The sequence below is a fragment of the Ascaphus truei genome, chromosome 2, assembly GCF_040206685.1.
Source record: "Ascaphus truei isolate aAscTru1 chromosome 2, aAscTru1.hap1, whole genome shotgun sequence".
Classification (NCBI taxonomy): Eukaryota; Metazoa; Chordata; class Amphibia; order Anura; family Ascaphidae; genus Ascaphus; species Ascaphus truei.
Genome location: NC_134484.1, coordinates 419,204,024 through 419,225,291, shown reverse-complemented (window position 1 = coordinate 419,225,291; position 21,268 = coordinate 419,204,024). Strand labels below are relative to the sequence as shown.

General features: G+C 43.7%; 1 protein-coding gene across 18 annotated transcripts in view; it reads right to left on the bottom strand.

Annotated features, from left to right (window-relative positions):
• The window catches only part of KIAA1217 (KIAA1217 ortholog), a 493,175-nt gene that overhangs the window by 110,437 nt on the left and 361,470 nt on the right, over nt 1–21,268 (bottom strand). For all 18 annotated transcript variants that reach the window (XR_012799300.1, XR_012799299.1, XM_075587581.1 and 15 more), the window contains one exon: nt 7,399–7,597. Coding sequence is in view for 16 of the 18 variants with exons in the window: in XM_075587581.1 (XP_075443696.1) it covers nt 7,399–7,597 (199 nt within the window). In the remaining 2 variants the exon portion in view is untranslated. The remainder of the gene's footprint in view (nt 1–7,398; nt 7,598–21,268) is intronic.

Genomic DNA, 21,268 nt, shown 5'->3' with positions numbered 1-21,268 from the left:
TCCGGAGCTGAACACCCGTGGAGGGTGCCGGGAGGGTGCCGGGAGGGTGCCGGGAGGGAGCCGGGAGGGTGCCGGGAGGGAGCCGGGAGGGTGCCGGGAGGGTGCCGGTAGCTGCTCCGGCTCAGCTAGCTGGCATTGCGGGAATCAAGAAATGGCCGCTTTTCAATGCTCCCGCGGCCTGCGGGCCAATAGGAAGCCGTGACATCATCAGGTTCAACTTCCTTTTGGCCTGCGTGACACGAGAGCTTTAAACTTTAAAGGGGAAAACCAAGTAGCACTTACATAAATAAAATAAAAAAAGCTGCTGATCGATTTGTTCTCCAGTAAACGATCAGCAAAGATCCTGCTTCCCAGAGTTAACTAAATGGCTGCTTTTCAGTTTCAATCTTCAGTCAGTGCAAATCAACAGCTACAATGTATTCTTAAATTACTAAGGTAAAATTATCTTTTTGTTCAGTTTGCAGCTCTAACAGCTCAAACTGTAAAACTAGGAATATTGGGAACAAATTATCCCAAACAGTAAAGTGTTGCAAAGATCTTTCCCTGCTGGGGGGGGGGGGGGGGGGAGGGGGGAATGGGCTAAGCCTAGAAATCAAAGGGTGCTCAGTATAATAAAACTAATATAAAAATGACATTAAGAGTTGAAAAAGAAAATACCCCAATGAATTATCTAGTAGTACAGAACTGGTGTACACGTGCAGAATATTGGATGGGTTGCTCCTTTACAGAGGCAATGCAAGCCTTTTTTTTCTAAATATATTGAGATTGAAGCAGGGGGTGTCCGGAGCAGAACCCCATTAATAGCAGCTCTGGGGACCCCCTGCTTCCGGAGCTACTTACCTCCACAGTGGGTGCCGGTAGCCGCTCCAGGGTTCACATTATGGCTGATTTTTACAGCTCCCGGGCCCCGCGGGCCAATAGGAAGCGGTGACGTCACCCAGCCCGGCTTCTCATTGGCCCATGTGACCAGGGGCTTTAAACGGCAGAAAACTGAAGCGAGATACCAGCATCCCCTTCAGAGGTAAGTATGTCCGGGAGCAGGGGGTCTCCGCAGCTGACATTAATGGGGTTCAGCGCCGGAGAACCACTGCTTCAACCAAAAGTATTAAAACATGAAAAATAAAGAAATACAAAATGACTTGGATTGCTTTTTTGGGCTACACTTCCTAGCAAAACACGTATCAACAAATATCAGAATATACAATGCACGCAGCTTTTCTTACAGGAGATTTAGTGGGGGCACAACTCACTGAGGGAAGTCTCCGTCAATATAGCTGTGAATTTGTAATAATTCTCTAAAAACTTATTTTTGCTACATAGGTCTCCAAAATAGAAAATGAACAGAGAATTTTTTTAAAAAGCAGCATGCGATCAGCACGGCAAAGGGGATTTACAGCAGGCCCTGCGGCTCTGAAAGGGTTACACAAAGAAAGCAATTTATTTTGAGCAGCAACTAGTGAAAACATGCAGGGCAGATTAAGATGAAATCATTAAAAAAGAAGCAGCAGTACCTGGGAGTAAGGCCAGGCCAGCGCACCTCTACTGCAAGAACACAGCACTTTATACTGGGACTTCCACCCACTGGGGAGCCAGCTTCAAACTGCACTTGTTTTTCCATTTTTAAGAAATCTGAACAAGATGAAGTACTTTTCAAATATTTTTGAAAGTTTTAATGTCTTAATATAATCAAAAGGTTTATTTTTTTTAATTTTTTACAATCTGCACCCAATCTGCTTTGTGATAAGACTCTTTGCAAACTGTTGTGTGCAGTGCATACAGGTAACTTGTGGATTCAGACTCTTTCCCTACGTTTTTGTTTAAATGAACTAGTTACGACTAGAATGACACAAGACCCACAGAAAATAGAGACGCATTCATTTTTGCATAGGAAGCGAATACGTGGACATTTTGCTTGCCCATTAATCCAGGGACCCTTCTGAAAAATTACGTACTGGCGTGTGAATCAATGCCGAGTATGACTATGCACTTCCGATTATTTTCATTGGAGATACACAGACAACTAAGCAGTGACTCCGCAACCACGTCCTACCCAAAATACTACACCCCATTCTTCCCTGCTAAACACCAGTACAGAAACCAATAAGGAAGGACTGTTGGCTATTCCTGAAATGCAGGGGTGGGCAACTCCAGTCCTCAAGGGCCACCAACAGGTCAGGTTTTCAGGATATCCCTGCTTCAGCACAGGTGGCTCAATCAGTGGCTCAGTCTTTAAGCCAATGGTTGAGCCACCTGGGCTAAAGCAGGGATATCCTGAAAACCTGACCTGTTGGTGGCCCTTGAGGACAGGAGTTGCCCACCCCTGCTGTAATGGTACAGAGACCACAAAAGATCAAACCTGCTCTGGTCTAGGACATTTGGTCACGGCCGTTTCGCCGCGACCAAAAAGCCGCCTGCGCTTTGCCACAAATCACCCTACCGCTGGAATCTGCTGCCGCCGGGCCACTTCGCCACAAAGGTAAGTGCCTTATCCTAAAATGCCCTGCCCTAAGACCCCTTAAATTAACCCCCAACCCTAACCAGTAATAAAGGTTACCTTAGACGTGGCCAGTGGTGGGGCTTCCAGCGGTGGATTGGCTGCGGCGGAGGGTCTGTCTGCAGCCATTTGGTCGTAGCGAAATATTGCTACGACCAAATGTCCCATTCCGACCTGGTCAGACCGCAGCTGTCTCTAAGTGGGTTTGGTAACTACCTGCAGGCGTTAAACCTAAACACAGCGGTAGAAGATGTTATTCAGCTGACTCTTAAAGCAGCAATCTCATTCACACATGTGCTTCCTCCGGAGGTGAACCACACGATTTTCTAGCTTCTGCGACTCTCTGGTTCCCAAGATACTGTCCAGTACTTACCGGTTTAGTTACCAATGTTCCCTCATGGACACTTAACCAGCCATACAATAGGAAGCAGTAACAGCCTCTCTCCCCACAATGACATTGTGGCTTACAATTTGATTTGCTTTAAACGAGGTAGAAACCCCAGACATCCAGAGCAAAAAATTGCAGGGGTCAGATTCCGAGTGACCCCGGTTTGAATTCTGTAAACAAATTCGATAATTATAGCTTTAAAAAAAAGGCTACAAAATGCAATTTGGGTGGAAAAGTAATGATCTGTATTGTGGGACTCCCTTGAAGGCTATTAGACTGATGATACTAAAAATCTGACTTCAAATCAATGGGACTCAGAGAATAATCTGGGAGAGTTGACAGGTCTGGCTATCATCTACTGTAAATTAGAATAAGTAACCAAAATGGCATCATTTATTTTCGTTGCCCCAGGGTGGGTGGTTAGGCCTCTTGAGTGGGTAGCGGGAGGGGTTAACCCATTAATCACCTTAGCAATATTAACAGAAAAGGTAATGAAGGAGTTAACTCCTCCCGCAACCCTCCCGGTAGGCCTAACCGCCAACCCTGGGGCAACTAGCCCCTTCACTCACCCCTTTTACCCCAAACAAACCAGGTACTTTGGTTTAATCCTTTCATTACCTTAGCAGCTAGCCACCAAGGTAGTTAAGCTACTTTTATTATCATTTGTATTACATAGTATTGAAGCAGGGGGTCTCCGGAGCTGAACCGCATTCATTTCAGCCCCGGAGACCCCCTGCTTCCTGAGTTACAAGCCCCAGTATGAGGTGTCGGTGTCTCCTGCAAGTTTAAATGTCCCGGTCGTGAGGTGGGAAAATTAAAATTGCAGGAGATACCGGCACCCCATACTGGGGCCAGTAACTCAGGAAACAGGGGGTACCCGGGGCTGAAATTCATGCAGTTCAGCTCCGGAGAACCCTTGCTTCAATACTATGTAATTAAAATAAAATAAAAGCAGTGCGATCGCCTGTTAGAACTGTACAGGGAGAAGGACTGATTCTGTGTGCTCTCGCTCCACATCTCTTCCAGACTGGTGCAGCCCAGTAGGATAAACACAGCGGGAGCCGTTCAGAAGCAGGGACCTGTGTTAATCCTGATGGGCAATTCCCCCCTTCTCTGCACTTGGGCGAACTTGGTCCGCGGTTCACCAGCTCATGTGTGGGGCAGAGCGGCAATAGATCTAACTGCATCCATGTATACAGATTTTTTACATAGTTTACAATCTTTACCAGATGTTTTTGGTGATAAGATGGTTTGTCAGTCCTCAAATGAACCAACAAATTGTTACTTTGGCTTTGTGTACAAAGTAGCTATGTTGCCATCACCATTAGTCAGATACATTTAGGTAGCTGATATGCTTGAATCCAGTGTTCCCAGAGAAATGCAGGATATATTATATTTTCACAAGATACAAATAAATCAATCGGTTTCTTTTAGGGCGATTGAAACTTTCTAACTAGTCAGTTACAAAAAAAAAATTATTTTTGATAAACTGCGTGGGACTTATCCTTTAAGAATATCTTACATTATTTTGTTTAGAGGTATTGGGAAGGTTTACATGGCGTATGAGCTTGTGTTTTATTAAAACTCCTTTGTACTGTATGTTGCGAAGTAAAATGGCACTTTTAAGTAAGTGGGAAAAGTCTCCACACATAATCCAAAGATTTATAACACACTGATATTTTTTAACTGAACAACAAAGTTAGAAAAAGGAGAAATGAAATGCAAACTTTAAAACATTATATGTTGGTTGTTCCCACTAATTGACATTATTTGCACATGGTGTATGAGTTTAATCATGTGCCTTAGGAAGATGCTGTAATTTCACATGATAATGATAATTAGGCACTCAAAATGAGTCCTAAGGGTGAGATTATGGAATATTAATATCACTACTGCAGTGCTTAAATTGCCTCAAACTTTGGTGATGGTTGACTTCTTATCAAGGGCTGTGAATGTCTAGAATATTAATACTCCTCATGTATTGTGATGTAGGTTCACAGTGTGTGCTGTGGTGCAGATAGAGGAATAACGGAGGCCCAATAACCAAGCCTGAAGTATTTACTATTTCATTTGTAGTGTGCGGAACACAGTAAGATGAAGGGACTTTCCCAAGATGTTACATTTTACATTAAATTAAAGTTAAATTCAAACTTACATTTAACAGCGTATTCAATGAGCCATAAGGGTCACAGCCCAGGTGTCCTTTAATAACCAGAAGCATTAAGTATACCCCCCACATAAAGCCTCACACAGAGAGCAGTGGTAAGTATGCAGCACATAATATGCCCTGTTTTCTAAATCATTGATGGACCTGATATTCACATGGTATTCCATTTGACAGTATTTATGTAGTATTATTTGTTAGAGTTTGTGGGGAGATTTTGGATCAGAATCCACAGTTTGCTCAGATCACGTAATGCGCATAAGGGGCACAGTTATCCAGTGCCGATATGGTTTATCACACACGTTCCTGTGTTAAGGCTCACTGAGGTCAATGCAAGTTAACGCCGGAACGGATGCGATAACTCGTACCTGCACTTGATAAATGTGCCTACATTTAAAGGGATGTCGGCTTTTACTTTGTACTTTTTCTGATTTGCGTACAGTATCTAATATATATATATTGCCAGTGTAACGGATCAGTGTAAATGGCCTCCTTGGAAAAGTTAAATCCCCCTTCCAGTAAAAATGTGACTTTTTTTTAATGCCGTGAAAAATAAAATATATTTTTAATTCCACTGGGTCCTGTAAAATGATGTCCAAAAATCTGAAAACTGCCGGGCGAACAATACCATCACAATTACTTTCAAGAGTCAGTGCCATCTAGTGTAGGCTTAAAGTGAACAACTGACAGTGGCAAGTCTAGGTAAACGGTAGGTAATTGGTGCCTTTAAGTATTTTAAGATGTTTGCGTAATATTTTAATGTTTCTGTGATAACAAGTTCTTTGGAAACAGATGTTTTGCTCTTATGTGATAAGACTGTGGACCATAGAATCTACAGATACTCTGTCATCCTCGTGGGTTTTCTTGAGACCTTTGCCTGTAAAGTAACGTTACCTTCAGAGAAGAAAACTGCACAAATGCGCACCAGGGATTAAGTAAATGTCATTGGAACAACAGACACCATTTGCCACATTAGTGTGAATATATGTAATATTATATGATACTGCCATATATCACAGCCTTCATAAACTTCATACAGTGATCAAATAGTTAGTCAAAGCGAGGCAAATGGTATGAATAGCTATATAACATAGTACTATCACAAATGATATCACTGTACTGTATATGTACTGTATATGGTGTCTGTTGTTCTTTATAAGTTTTTTATAAGTTCTTTTTACACATTTTAAAGTTCTTTTTATATATATGTGATGGTTCTATGTTATGTGGCCATGTATATGCTAAGTATCGTGTTCCTTGCTTTAATTATGTATTAATCATAGCATGTAGTCTATGAATGCCGCATTATATGTCACAGCATAGAAAAGAGGTTACATCACTGCTGCTAATCGTTGGCATGTAAAGGGTGTCTGTTTTGGGCCGTCCCATTTGATTACTTGCCGCCAATAAATACGCGCGGTTGACGCTGTACGTGACCTCCTGACGAAGCACGTGGTGCGAAACGCGTAGAGGTCACGACAGTTCACCCTGCGCGTGTTTGCTTGACGGGCTGAGACGGAGCCTGCGAGAGGCACAAGTGGCGTTTTCCAACTCTGCGGTGCCGTGATCCGGTTCCTCTTACGGTTACCGTGGAGCCACACTTCTGCCTCAGTGTGAGTGTTCGTCTCCCCCTGTCAGTGTTTTGATAGTCCTCTATGGCGGTTTTATTTTAAACCACTTTGGATTGTTTTTTCTTTTCTTTTGTTAGTTTAACATTGATGTAATTTGTTTTTCAGTGTTCTGTGTGTGTTATACTGTTTAAGGTTTAGACACCTCAGAGGCCATATTGATGGTCACTGAATTTGAGCGGTTTAACATTTTTAGCTGAGGTGGGATTGGATCCTCTCAGGTCTTTTGTGTATTTTTATCAATAAATGACATTTACTTAATCCCTGGTGCGCATTTGTGCATTTTTCTTCTCTGTTTTTCAGGGTGCCCTCCCCCCTTTTTAGGGGGGGATCACCTTGAGGTGGGAGCATTTGGGGAGACGCTCCGTGCACGTGCAGCAAAGGGATTTTCCATTTTTATTCTGCAGCACGAGCGCTGAACATCCTTCTTTCTGCTAACGTTACCTTCATTACACAACAATATACAACTGTACAACACTAGGTATCTGAACAGCAGGATGTTGAGATTACCTAGAAAAATGCAAACATTCACTCTGCACAGGAAACGAACAAGTGGATAAGCTGATTCTACCGATAACTTGCTTAAATGAATAACTTCTTTGTTTTTCCTGTAGATTGGCCCTGTAATATCGAACGCTCTTTGTGAATGATTCCAAAGTGCGTAGGTACAGCCCCCTGATCCCAGGTTAAGCTAAGAAATAGTAATATTGAGATATGATCTTACCTTACGTCGCTTAATTCGTAATAGATGTTTCTGCCATCGTCCTTGATATAAATGGCAGTGCTGCGAGACTCCAGTACTTTCATAGTCAGCTGCTGGGGGAAGGCACTTACAAAGAGGGCACGTATTGTGTCTACACTTGTAATTTCATTGGGCATCTGTAACTTCTTTGTATCCTCGCCATACTGCAGGAACAGCACACCTGCAAGGAATACAGAAGTACAACTCTGTTACTTACCAATTGATGGGTTTTTAGGTGTGTCTAATATATGTTATTTTATACAAAAGGCTATTTTCTCTTCATTGTAATTATCAACACGATCAGATATACGTATTTGTATACCATATTATTGTTTCAATGTGAATGCGTCATTTCTTTTTTTTTAACCAATGAATTACATTTAAAGTCAGGTCTTAAACACAAATAAATATTTGGCATATTTAACAAGGCCGGCTTTACCTCTGGCAGGACCCAAGGTGGCATGATGGCAGCGGGGCCCCTCCCCCGTCAGCGTCACAACGTCATTACGTAATGGTGGTATGTGATGTTGCGTTTGGCGTCGGGTTGCCATGACAATGTGACGCGGCAGGAGGAGGGGGTGATGCTGCTGCTCCGGAGAAGGTAAGAACCCCCCTCCTAGACAACCCCCAACACATGCACGCAAAACACGCATGCAACACACCTTGGGGCGAACAGCGGAGCAGCAGTCCTGTGCCGGCCTGGGGACTGCCCAACTCCCCCCTCTCCTGTCGGGCGGAAGTTGTATCCCGGCGCTGGCAGGAAATGCGAGGAGAGAGTGTGGGGCCCCTGAAGGCACAGGGCCCAAGGCAACCGCCTTGCTCTAAGGCCGGCCCTGTTTTTTACCCCTCTGACAACTAGGTTTGCAGTTTCAACTATTTATAGTCAGTACAAGGCCCTCAGAAGAGGGATCTAAATAGTGAGGAAACATATTCCCATAGCCACATTGAAGTTGTAGCATCAGGATACCAGCTAAATATGGGTATGAGAGCAATGACTTGCACCCAACTTTCCTTCTCATGCATAAACTGACTATGATTAAAGCTGCAGTTCAGTCAATATCCTGCATGTGTGTGTTTTTTTTAATAAATCAGTTCTGTAGTAAGAAAAAATACTTTTAGCATTTTCTGTTTTAAAAACAACAACTTTTAAAGACCAATTTTCTTGTATTCTATTTTAACAGCCATTTGCTAAGGCACTGCCCCTTCATGTCCTGTCACAAGCCCTGGCACACCCCTTTGTCAGCCCTGCCCTCCCTCTAGCACATGTCAGTGCAGGAGTGCTCATGAATATTCATGAGCTTCCACTGACTGACAGAAGCAGAAGAAAAACATATGCCAGCTCTAATTATGTCACCAAATTTCGCATATCAATACATGGAGAACGAATTGACCTGCAGCTATACAGTTCTTTAGGTAATTAGAGATTGCACACATGAAACTATTGAAGTAAAAAAATAAATTAAAAAAAAAAAAAAAAAAAGACTGAACTGCAGCTTTAAGAAAGAAACATGCTCATTACACAACTATTATTTGAAATGTTTCATGCAACTTGTTAAAAAGTTGTGAAAATGGCAACATTCTTAGTGATTAAAAACAGCAACTGTACCAAATAGTTTCCCCCCCTTTTTCTTCTGGTAACATAAGAAAACAAAAAAATCCTATACGGCCACCACCGGGGTCACCCAATAGGACGCTTCTCCTGAGGACATTGCCAATTTTCTATTGGCTACCAGGGCACGGCTGACCCCGGCTGCTATATTGTGTTCACCAGTCAAATGATCTTGTCACGTGGATAAAACCATGTATATTTCAGAAACGGTGGGCTCCCTGGAACTTAGGCCCCTGCAGATTACTCTTCTGGCTATGGCTCGGCGGGATGCACACATACAAGGATGAATGAAGATTGAAAAAAGCAGTGGTACCGTGAGTACAGTTTTCTCATTCTCTGGCTATCTTGCCTTTGAGAGCTGCTCTGAATGCTCAATTGGATCCAGGTTGCTGGGTCTCCCTGTGATTCCTGCGGTTGTCCTAGCTATCTGCAGGGCTCCAATTGGTTTCTATCCTAGCATACGACATATAGGATCCAGCATTTATACTATGAACTTCATCCTGCTATATACTAAGGATTATATATACAGCGCTGCCTTATAATGGCTTGATTTAGGATAACCTGCAGCACTACTTGGAGATTCACTTCTCCTTAAATCTACACCGCAGATTAGGTTGAAGCAAAATTATGATTTAAAAAAAAAGGTGCAATCCCACATAGTCAGCCAGTTGAATTTCTAAGTGGCCTCTGGGGAAGTTTGTCAAGCAAGGGTTTTGTTTGCCTTTATACCTCCTGTCATTATCAGAGAACCAATACAGTTGCAGGGAGAGGGGACTGTGACTGTACAAGGATGTGCTGATCACACAAGGGAGCAGCCAGAGGAAATCACACCCCTCCTAAGTCTAACTTTAAAAATACTTATACAATAGATGTCATATTTGGGTTTAAAAAAAAAAAAGGCATCAATCACCCAGATGAGACCACTTAAAATGTCACGGGAATTAGTTCACTTTGGTCCTAGGAGGGATTGCCCCTTTATATTTACCTATACATGATGCACATGTGTGGGTGGGTTTGGAGAAACGTAGTGGTTTTCTCTGTACCTTCTGCTAAATTTGGTACTTTTTGCGCAACTATTGAGCTTGACATTTTGAGAATTTTGAACATGCAGCAAAACGTTTGCTTACATTAGAAAGAAAGACATTCGGTTACGCTTTCCCAGTGATGCTGTTTTCCTTACATTTGCACAGTCACAATGCGAATCTCGAAAACTTCACACATCTTCATAGCTCTTCACCATCATAAATACAATGCGGGGTATCAAATGCCGATACAACGTTACCTGCCGTTGACCTGAATAGCAGTTAGCGTCAGATCGGGATGCTATGCCCTTGGTGAATCAGCTTCGACCTTGGTAAATCTCCCCCTAACACCCTCTCAGTGAACTTTGTGCCAACTCTTGTTTTAATCTCCATGACGTGAGGATGCATAAGAGATTTTAAGTTATTGAATTTTAAAAAAATGAAAGCTTTCATTATCTGCATTTCCTGTGAGCTTTTGAATCAAGTTGTAAGTTCTAAGAATGCGTTCCTTACCTTTCATGAACAATAGAGGTATACAGGGCATATCTACTAAGCTGTGCTACTGACACATGCTGGTGCTAGAGGCACTCTATGGAACCTTCAAGTGAATGAATTGTAAGGTGTCCTCCGGCACTGGAAGATGTCTTATCGCATAGCACCACTTAGAAAATATTAGGCATATATTTAGTTTTCATGTTACTGAAATAGTTTGGAAAGATTTTCCAGACTAGCTTTGCATGTCAAGCTTTCCAGAGTATTTCCTGTCCATATGTCCAGGGCTTGCCACATAAAACAACATATTTAGAAGTTAATGAGCAAAACATGGCAACTTAAATTACACAATTATTCGTGAGGCCATTATAAAACATAATCACAACTTATTATATACTGATCCAACCACCGTCTGTTCCAATGTATTCATTAGAATTCATATTCATTAACATAGACACAGAAATTGATGGCGTAATAGAACCACTTGGCCACTTATCCGTCTAGTTTCTTATCCGTTGCAAAACCTCAGCCCTAATTAGATCCTTGGTTTGCTTCCAATTCCCCTGAGGAAGCAAGGAGGCTTGGAAAGAGGGCAGGGAGATCGTTGGCCTTGGAGATGACTGTGGTGAGACGTCATCAGTGAACAAGAGTTAACTTTAAGCATCTGAGATCTCTTTTATTCTTTCAATAATAGTGGAAGTATAGTGTACAGAGTAACTGTCTTTTTTTGCTATGGTGAATTAAAACGTGCTACATACAGGCATACCCCGGTTTAAGGACACTCACTTTAAGTACACTCGCGAGTAAGGACATATTTTCAATAGCACCATACCCCCGTGTCTGTACGCTCGCTTGGCGAGTACGGACACTTATTCTGCCCTACAGACCGCCGTAGTAGTGACGTACCTGTAACAGAAATACCGGCTCCCTGCCTGTAACGGCAATACCGACTCCCTGCCTGTAACGGCAATACCGGCTCCCTGCCTGTAACGGCAATACCGGCTCCCTGCCTGTAACGGCAATACCGGCTCCCTGCCTGTAACGGCAATACCAGCTCCCTGCCTGTAACGGCAATACCGGCTCCCTGCCTGTAACGGCAATACCGACTCCCTGCCTGTAACAGCAATACCGGCTCCCTGCCTGTAACGAAGCATCGATAAGTGAGAAAAAGGTAGTGCTTCACTTTAAGTACATTTTTGCTTTACATACTTGCTCTGGACCCATTGCGTATGTTAATGCGAGGTATGCCTGTATTGTGCTTAATGCAGCACTGACCCAAGGGCTGGAGCAGTACAGCTACAAGAGGTTTATTGATTGGGCGGAATAAAGTTAAAATCATTCAGTCTTGTGGATCTCATAAGACAACTATTTTTATGTTGGTTTATATTGATACAGATACATAGGCATGTTTATTTATTTTACGTTTCTTAAGTGCGCAAAGTGTATTTGTTCTGTATATATTATATTTTGGAATTACTCAAATGAATACGTTAATGGTGTTCTGTGTTTTATGTAATATTTTCATACGTAAGATTTGACTAGAATAAAAAAAACTCCACTCAAATAACATTATTCAATGAATTGCAAATTAAATCCATATGTATCTAAATAAAACTATACATTACAGCAAAACTTCTCTTCAAGGGAAATTCAAGTCACAAGGCCAGTCATAAGTTACAGCAAAAGCTCTACAGCAGCTTCCATCCCCATCACGCCCCCACCACTTGTACACCAGAAGTCAGGCCTAACTTCCGCATCCGACTGCGGGGCCCCAGCTTCCGTCTTCTGTGGGACCGAAGCCCTCCCTACACTCCCCAAGGTCAAATTCTTAGAGGGGGCGGGGAATTTATAGAGAGGGGATGGGGAGGGGGGGGAGAATTGAGTCAACGCCGGATAAAAAAAAAAAAAGGTTGTCCACCCCTGCCCTACAGAACGTGCATGAATATTTTGTTTAGCTGAAAGAAATGGATAGCTAGAAACGTGCAGTTAGAAAAGGTCACTACCTCAGATCGTACTCTCAAAACTCAGCCAATTTTGATAAACATCTGGTCAGACCATTTGCTGAATGTAAAGAGATTTCCAATTTTGGATATAAAAAGTGTTTTTTTTTTTTTTCCAAATCTTTCATTTCTACATTGTTCTCTATTACTTTCCTCCAAAACTTGTCAACTTCAGGCCAATCCAATTTGTAAATTAGAAGTTGACAGAACAAAAGTAAAGTAGAAGCCATACCTTTAATGGTTACATAGAGCAGGGGTGCGCAAAGTGCGGGGGGGCGCAAGATTTTTCTGGGGCAGGCGCGGCGGCTGCAGAGGCCCCGCGCTCTTCCCCATGACATTTAAATTAAGTGCCGGCGGATCGTGTCAGGCCTCTGCCGTGTCTGCTACCTTATATTTGGCGACGCGTCGCCATGGCAACGTGGCATCAAATGACGCCGCGGGTCACGCGACGTGACGTCACATGACCCTGCGCGTCATTTGATGCCGGATTTTAGGTAAGGGGGGCTCCGAGCACAGGGTCTGGCAAGTAGGGGGAGGGGGGGTTCAGCGCACAAAGTTTGTGCACCCCTGACATAGAGAACAAGCTTTCAGGACCACAAAGGTCTCTTCATGATGCAGATTTTTTTATCTCCTGAAAAATTACCTTAGTGTTCCTGAAAGTTTGCACTCTTTTTACCCCACCCGGTTCAAGAGTGGCGAGTCTGTTCATGATAGGGCTTCCAGTCGGCGATCTTGGGGTATCAATATGGCGGCCTTGTTTGTAGTCCGGGTATCACGGGCATTGAGAACCCCTTCAGTTTACATCTGCGTTGCCTCAAAAACGGGCATCTGAAAGGGTGGCCAAAGAATGTCCACCATTTGCTGCTGTTTGGTAATGTTACAGCTGCTCTATTGTTATTGAAACTCACCAACACTCTCATCCCATCAGTGAAGTAGCTACCACCCGCCCTCCCTCCAGACTCATGATGTCCCCCCAAGTGGTTACAGAGGCCCCGCGCTCTTCCCCACAGCAATGAAACTGATTGCCGGAGAGAGAGCAGGGCCTCAGTAACAGAGCTGCCATCCCCATAACGTCTTGGTGTCATGGCGATGCGTTGCCATGGCAATGCATCATGAGACAGCAACATTACAACGTCGCCCGGGGGCCCCTGAAGGCATAGTTACGCCACTGTCCCCTCTACCCAATGTCTACTTACCCAGCCTATAGATTGTAAGCTCCTTGAGGCAGAGTTTCTTCTAACACATTGAATGTCTATCCTACCTCTTCTAACACAATTTTAATGGCAGTCTGTAAATGTTACTTATGCCCATAATCATATCTCTGACTGTCCATTAAATATCTGTAAACTGAATGTATTACCTCTGTTCACTTAATGCAACCATTTATTATTATAACTCTGGGTTTTCCTATCTGTCTCTTGTGCAACAAAATAATTGTATTTAATTTGTAGTTGCTCTCAAACTGACTGTAAAGTATTACGATGCCCCCTTAAGTGGAGATCACTACTTAAAAAATAAAGGAGGAGGAAGAGGGCAATGACTGCAGGGCTGGAGTCCGGTGGCCAGGACAAGATAGCAGGCCAGTAGCAATGGACAGGCAGAGGTCAGAGGCAGGCGGCAGGTACGTAGTGATGGTAAGAAAACATCTCAGTTGTCCGAGGCAGGTGGCAGGCATGTAATGATGGTCAGGAAACAGGCAGTTAGTGAGAACAACAGAGGAGCAACGTAGTAAGGTCTGAAGAGGTCTGGTACAAAGCAACAGCAAACACTCGAAGAGGCAGCGAGCTTGTCTACAGCGAAAACCACAATAAACAGGCAAGGAGGAACAAGAAGGGGAGGTTTATATAGGACTGGCTGCTGATGAGGGACAGCTGCCGGTGATTAGCAGCCTTCAGAAAGTTCTCAACAGAAAACAGCAGTTCCAGTGGGAGAGTGGAAGATCTCCAGGCTGGGCACGAAAGAGACCAGGGTTCAAGACCAATCAGGAACATCCCTGACACTGACATTATCACCAAATTTGTATTTTTTGTGTCAGAAATGGCACAAACAAACTAACATTTCCAGGGGAGAGCTAAGATGGAACACCCGGCTGAGGTAAGATTTAAAGAATTAAATAAAAAAGGATATGGCCCTTAGTCTGTAAGGTGTGATACTGTAAGCACAGATGACGTGTTATCGCATGAAAAGCCCCACTGACTCTCATGGGGCTTTTCCTGTGATAGCACGTCATCTGCGCTTATCACACCTCACAGAATAAAGGCCTATGTCTCTTTCAGTAGACAAATAAATCCAGTCATTACTTTGCACACAGAAGAAGTGAAAGCTTTTCTATTGATCCCTAATCATGAACTTCTGAAAGGAGCAATTCAAGACGGTGAATACATATGTAACCCTCTTTCACCCCACCAGACATGAGATTGGGGGGGGAAGGGGAGGTACACTCCTTCCCAGGTTACGCTCAGGTGTCTTGGTGCTGTATACCTGCTGGTAACAGGAGGGCTGAGAGCTCCGTGATGTTGTGGGGAGAACCAGGACAGGGACAGTAGGTTATGGGACAGGTTACCTTGCTCTTGTTATCTCTGGGTGGTGCAGTGCCTCCAGCCAGTAGGGATCCTCTGGGGTCTCCAGAAGAGGGACCCCCACTGACACTTTCTCCTTCTCACACCGGGAACAGTGACACACACACAGCAGCTTCTTTCTGTGGTTCTTTATTCAAAGCAGCATACAGTAGTACAGCAACACAGCATAGGCCTGCTCTTGCTTCTCTGCCCTGGTGGGGTAAGAGGGAGCGACCGCTTCTCAATCCTTCTCTCAGCTCTCTCTTTCAAAACTAACTCCACTCACTAACTAATTTCTCTCACTGAAAACTTATTTTAGGAAACATGTCTCAATTTGAATATCCTCAGGGAGTGTCTCTAGCTTTGAATAATTACAATTCAAAGCTGGACACCGATTGGCTCACACACATCAGGGGGTGTTCCAACCCATATCCACCCTTTGGATTAACATGCTCAAAGGTTGCTTAAGCCTGCCCCTGAATACTGCTACAATACTCAGAGCTGAAATACAAACAGGCTAACTGAAGGAATTAACCTTTCCACTGACTGTTCTAACAGGACTGACAGAGGAAAGGTCCAGAATTAGCAATAGCTGCCAAAGGCCAGGCTATACATAAAAATAAAAAAAACATATAGAATTGAAACAGGGAGTCTCTGGAGCTGAACCCCGTTACTTTCAGCTCCTGGGACCCCATACGTCCGGAGATACTTACCTCCAAACGAGGTGCTGGTAGCTGCTCCGGCTCAGCAAGCAGGAATTTCAAGTTTGAAACTTCCGTGTCACATGGGCCAATAGGAAGCTGCACCAATTACGTCATGGCTTCCTATTGGCCCGCAGGTCGGGAAATATCTGAACAGCAGACTAATTCGCACGTAATTGTCTCTGGAAGTAGGGGCCGCTGGAACTGAAAGTAACGGGGTTTAGCCCCGAGACCCCCTGCTTCAAATAAATATAATATAATATAATATATATATATATATATATATACACACACACACACATTCACACAAAAATCTGCTGCCTTGGATTGCCTCTTGAATATGCTCTACAGAGTACAGAGGAATTATAGAGAAATTTGCATTTTCCTGTCCCTGATCTTGGTGTATTTGCTTTGTTTTGTAGGCCAAGGTGAATAAAGACACCTCTATTCACATGACCAAAAGCATTCCCCATGTCTATGTACGCTCACAATAATGAAACATTGTTGAGTACATTCCAGGAAAGCTTCACGCTGAATGATAGTGGTTTTTATATGCACTGTAAGTCAGTTCACAAAAATTAACAGTAGGTGGAACTGCTCATGCTTATCTAATGTCCATACTGCCAATGTAGGTAAATTACGTGGTTAAACTGTTGTGGAGATAAGTGTAGAAAAAGAATTGTAGGAGGGAAAATGCATCAATGTTATTTAAACTTTGGCTGTACATGAGGGTTGGAAACATAATGCATGAATTTTTCATAAGCTTTTAATATTTTTTTTTATATTTCAGTATTTTGCTTTAGTCAATGGGAAAATGCTCTACATTTTTCACAGTAGGGAATTCATTCCATTAGGTATAGGGGCTAAATTGCACTATTAAGTATAGAAAGTTAATTTAAAGTTTCTAGAGAGCCAGTCAAACGTGAAAATGTTGACTTCTGTGTTTAACTTCATTAGATTTGACTGTTGTGTCATTCCCCCAAATGAATATAAGGACCAGGCTAAAATAAAAATAAAACAAATGAACAAAAAAGGGGAAAATATTAGCTGGGGCTGCAATCCCCTTTTGTTTCCTGCTTCAAAATGAATTACGAAGCATAGTCATCTCGAGCAATATAGCCCTGTTTGTAGTGCCGGGAATCCCCTAGTTTGTGAAATAATATAATGTATATATTGTATGCTGTTTGTTATCACCTTTTTGGGAAATCAATGTACAGTTAGATGCCAGTTCAGCTTCCATCCAGCCAATCAATAAAAAGCCGTGATGTTATTGGGAATGTGACATTACTGCCTAAGATTAATTTTATCTACAGATTTACAAATATCAAAACCCGAGCTAAGAATAACAGAGTTTTGGCTCTGTTATGAAAAAAAAAGTAAAACAACTGAGCATTACTGTTGCTTTATATCAGTTCTGCTATACTGGTCATCCTCTACGTAAGTGTTTTTCAACCAGGATTTCCCGGGTATCCTTAAAGGATTCCCAGTAAGGTTCATGTTATTTTAAAATTGTACCAAATACAGAAGAATTTACAATGCATCTGAGCTCAGACATGTTATTAGAGAGGGTTGGGGTTCCTTACAATGTATCTGATCTCAGACACGCTATTAGAGAGGGTTGGGGTTCCTTACAATGTATCTGATCTCAGACACACTATTAGATGCATTATAACGAACCCCAACCTTCTCTGTCTCAGAAGCACTATGAGGGTTGGGGTTCGTTACAATGCATCTGATCTCAGACGCCCTATTAGAGAGGGTTGGGGTTCCTTACAATGCATCTGATCTCAGACGTGCTGCTAGAGAGGGTTGGGGTACCTTAGAATTTCACATAGTCTTCCATAACCAAAAAAGGTTAGAAACTACTGCTCTACATACAGTACCAGTGAAACTTTGCTGAGGGTCATTGGGTTAGTAATATTTAGTTTCCATCCCTCAGTCCTGTTTGCTTTTAAGTTTGTGCCATGTATTGTCCCTCATGTACAGGTTGCAGGTAGAGATGGGCAATTTTGGGGGCAGATTTGGATCCGCAGCGGATCGGCCGGTCGGTTCCTTTGGTCCACGGATTTTAGTGGATCAATCTCAAAAAGGGCGTTTTGCTGATGTTTTATTCTTATTACCACCACATTCTGCAGATTCCGAACCTGTGAACGGATATGCAGAATCCAATTCGCGGATTCAGCAATCTATTGGAGGATTGTTAAGAACCCGCCAACTGATTGCTGAATCTGCGGATTGAATCCTACAAATCTGTCCACGGATTGTATCCAATGGCGGTTTTTGATGAATCCGCATGGATTGAAACCGCCCAAATCCGTTTGCGGCTTTTACACCACAAAATGGATTTTGGGGCCAACATCAGCGAAAATCCGGGAAACGGGTTTGGGCAGATTCTCCCATCTCTAGTTGTAAGACTAACATCCTGACCCTCTGTGGCTTTGCTGCCTCCTCCACTTACTGTAACTTTCTCCTTCTGCCTTCCTCCCACTTAACAACATATGTTACATTTTTCCACTAGATAAAAACATTGCACAGAGACGTCATGTAACCCTTTTTTCTGCTGCTGTGAAATAACAGCAATCCAACAAATATCAAAACAGAAGAAGAAACGTTGCACTGATCAGTAATTTATATACAATTCTTAGAAAATGCAAAAATACTTCATATTAATATATGAATAATATAATATTAACTACCCCAAAACTAAAATGTCACAATAATGTGTGTTACATAAATGGTAAACAAAAAGAAATGGGGGTTTCCTTTAATGCTTTGTTGGCTTCTACACCATGGCTCTACAATGAGACTGTTTCTCCATGGACCACCGTTAACTAATGGTAGTGGCATGTTCTATAGGTCAAATGTACCTCCGTCTCTACTCCCCATCCGTTGCCCTTACAAGTAGAAGGCCCAAAAGAATTTTGTAAAAATATTTTGTTTAAAAGAGTGTCAGTTATGAAAAGACCCTGAGACCCATAATTTATACAATACTGGCATACTGATGCACAACAGATGTCAGGCTAGTGACACCTCTGAGTCAGAAATCAGACACAGTGGCCCCAAGTTATGGGTGTAGCCAAGGTATGCTAAGTGGCATGGGCGTCAACCTGACCCATGTGCCCTCCCACCGGACAGCCCTTTTGACCGGTCTTATGAACTGTGGGTAACTTGGCTATTCATGGGTTTTTTTGTTACCACGAGGGGATTGGATCCACATGTTAAAGATAGCTTTGGGCAATCTATAACTGTGGCTCCCCAGGTATCCACAGTGTGATTCCTGAATTTTAATCCATGATGTAAAAATGCAAGACTTTGTTCAAGCCCAGCAGCAACCAGTCCAGGAGTGAAGGGGTTAACAACAACATAACCACAGGACTTTTAAAACCAAGGCTGCATTTCTTGCACTGGCAAGCAAAGGACAATTTCTTTCGTTACAAAACCAATTTATTTCGTTCCCTTATCCCAGTGAGTGTTGTTTTAAGTGTATTCTGCAGATGTTGTGTGTTTGTCTATGAAGGAAATAAATCACAATTTATTTTGCAACTTGTTCTGTTCAATCAAGTAACCAGAAATATAAATGTGTTGATAAAAGTTGGTGTCATCGTGACAGGCAGGGTCCCCCATGGTTCCCTACCTCCCGTTGTGGCTGCGGAGGTACAGGGTACGATCGGCGGGTAGGAGAGGCGATCGTATCGCCGGAGGCTCCCGGCTGCTCCCTTAGCAAGGCGTCGCCATCTTAAATATGGTCGTGCATGCACAGTGCAGTCGCGCATGCGCATAGAGTGCTGCATGGCGGCCATTACATGGAGGAAGCTATGCAGGGACTACAAGCCCCACAATGCACAGGGACAGTTAGTCAGGTGTCGGGAACCAGTCAATAGGGCCACAGCAATCCCCTGCTTCGTGATATTGATACAGTTCGCACGCTTGAAGCCACGCCAGTCTGCAGAGGGAGCTGAAGCTGAGAGGTAGTGTCCAGGGAGATATGCTTCCGTGGACTAGGCCTACCTTGTCCCGTTAGGCCCAAGGTAGGCCCTGAGACCAAAACCAGACTGTGGCTGCTACAGGTGAATGAGAAAAATAGGGTGCTCAAACCCAGGACGACTCCATCCAATTCAATGATTGATAAACATTTTACCCTGGAGATACCAGTGGGAGTGGGTGGTAAATAAAGACTTGTAAGTCCTCAAAGACAACTGTCAAACTTAACCATGAAAGTCTAGAAACCATAAAGAACCCACTCACGTCATCTCCAGGGGTGGTGGACAGGCGTGCCAGCCATGAGGGATCCGAAATCCAGATAGAGACAGAAGGAAAAAACGAATGGCGCACAGCCAGGGAGCCAGGTGTGGAGTAAAACTGCTTCTTTATTGGTGCATGCAGGGAGACAAGTAATCCCCTTGGTGGGACAAAGACAGGAACCTCCTAAGCGTTTCGGACCTGGGGGTCCTTTATCAAGGAGTAACTCTTTATCAAGGAGTAACTCTTATCAAGGAGTACTCCTTGATAAAGGACCCCCAGGTCCGAAACGCGTAGGAGGTTCCTGTCTTTGTCCCACCAAGGGGATTACTTGTCTCCCTGCATGCACCAATAAAGAAGCAGTTTTACTCCACACCTGGCTCCCTGGCTGTGCGCCATTCGTTTTTTCCTTCTGTGGCTGCTACAGGGACAGGCCCCTTAGATAAGGACACTGCCCTCATTAGCCTCTATAGTGTCAGGGACACAGCAGGACGCCGCACAGCAGAAGAGGCCTGTGGTCTGGGACTAGATCACCACCTACAGTATAGAGACACTCTGCATGGTGGCACCATCCACGTGGGATACCACCCAACGTAGAGGCGGAGCCTTCGCGGGTAACGTCACTGGATCCGTGGATCTCATCATACTGCATTGGCGCGCCTGAGTGCTGGGAGCACCCGGCAGGTACCTCCCCGCGTGCATCAACTATACACTTCCGTTCAGTGGGGCAACACTGTCTCGCACATTTGGGTGGGTTAGTTCGTGTGGACACCGGGGGCACCTCAATACTTTGGGGTAAAAACCGCACCGGGGTGTGGGCATGGTGAACGGGTTGGCCCTGCGAGGCGTAAGTGGTTCTGCATTATTCTTATTCTTAGTCACGTGTTCAGTAATCCGGTTATATCATACCAGTGTGTATTTATTATTGTCCAGCAAGGGGTTATCCCACACTGTTAGGATCCCATGCAGGTGGAGGCGCTGTCAACCAACGTATCAGGTACACCCCAGGCTTCCAGCAGCGGAGGTTCAGGCCTCCTGTGAGCCGCAGGTAAAGCACCACACACACCGTAGCTGCCATATCTCCCAGGGGGTGGGGGAAAGTGCGCTACACTTACAAGTGAGTTTCAATGTGAACAAAATTGCACTTAGCTGCCTCAGCAACTACAATAAAATTAGCAAGCAGACAGTCCAAGCGTAGGGTTTTTCTACTTTACCAGGAAAGATACATTGA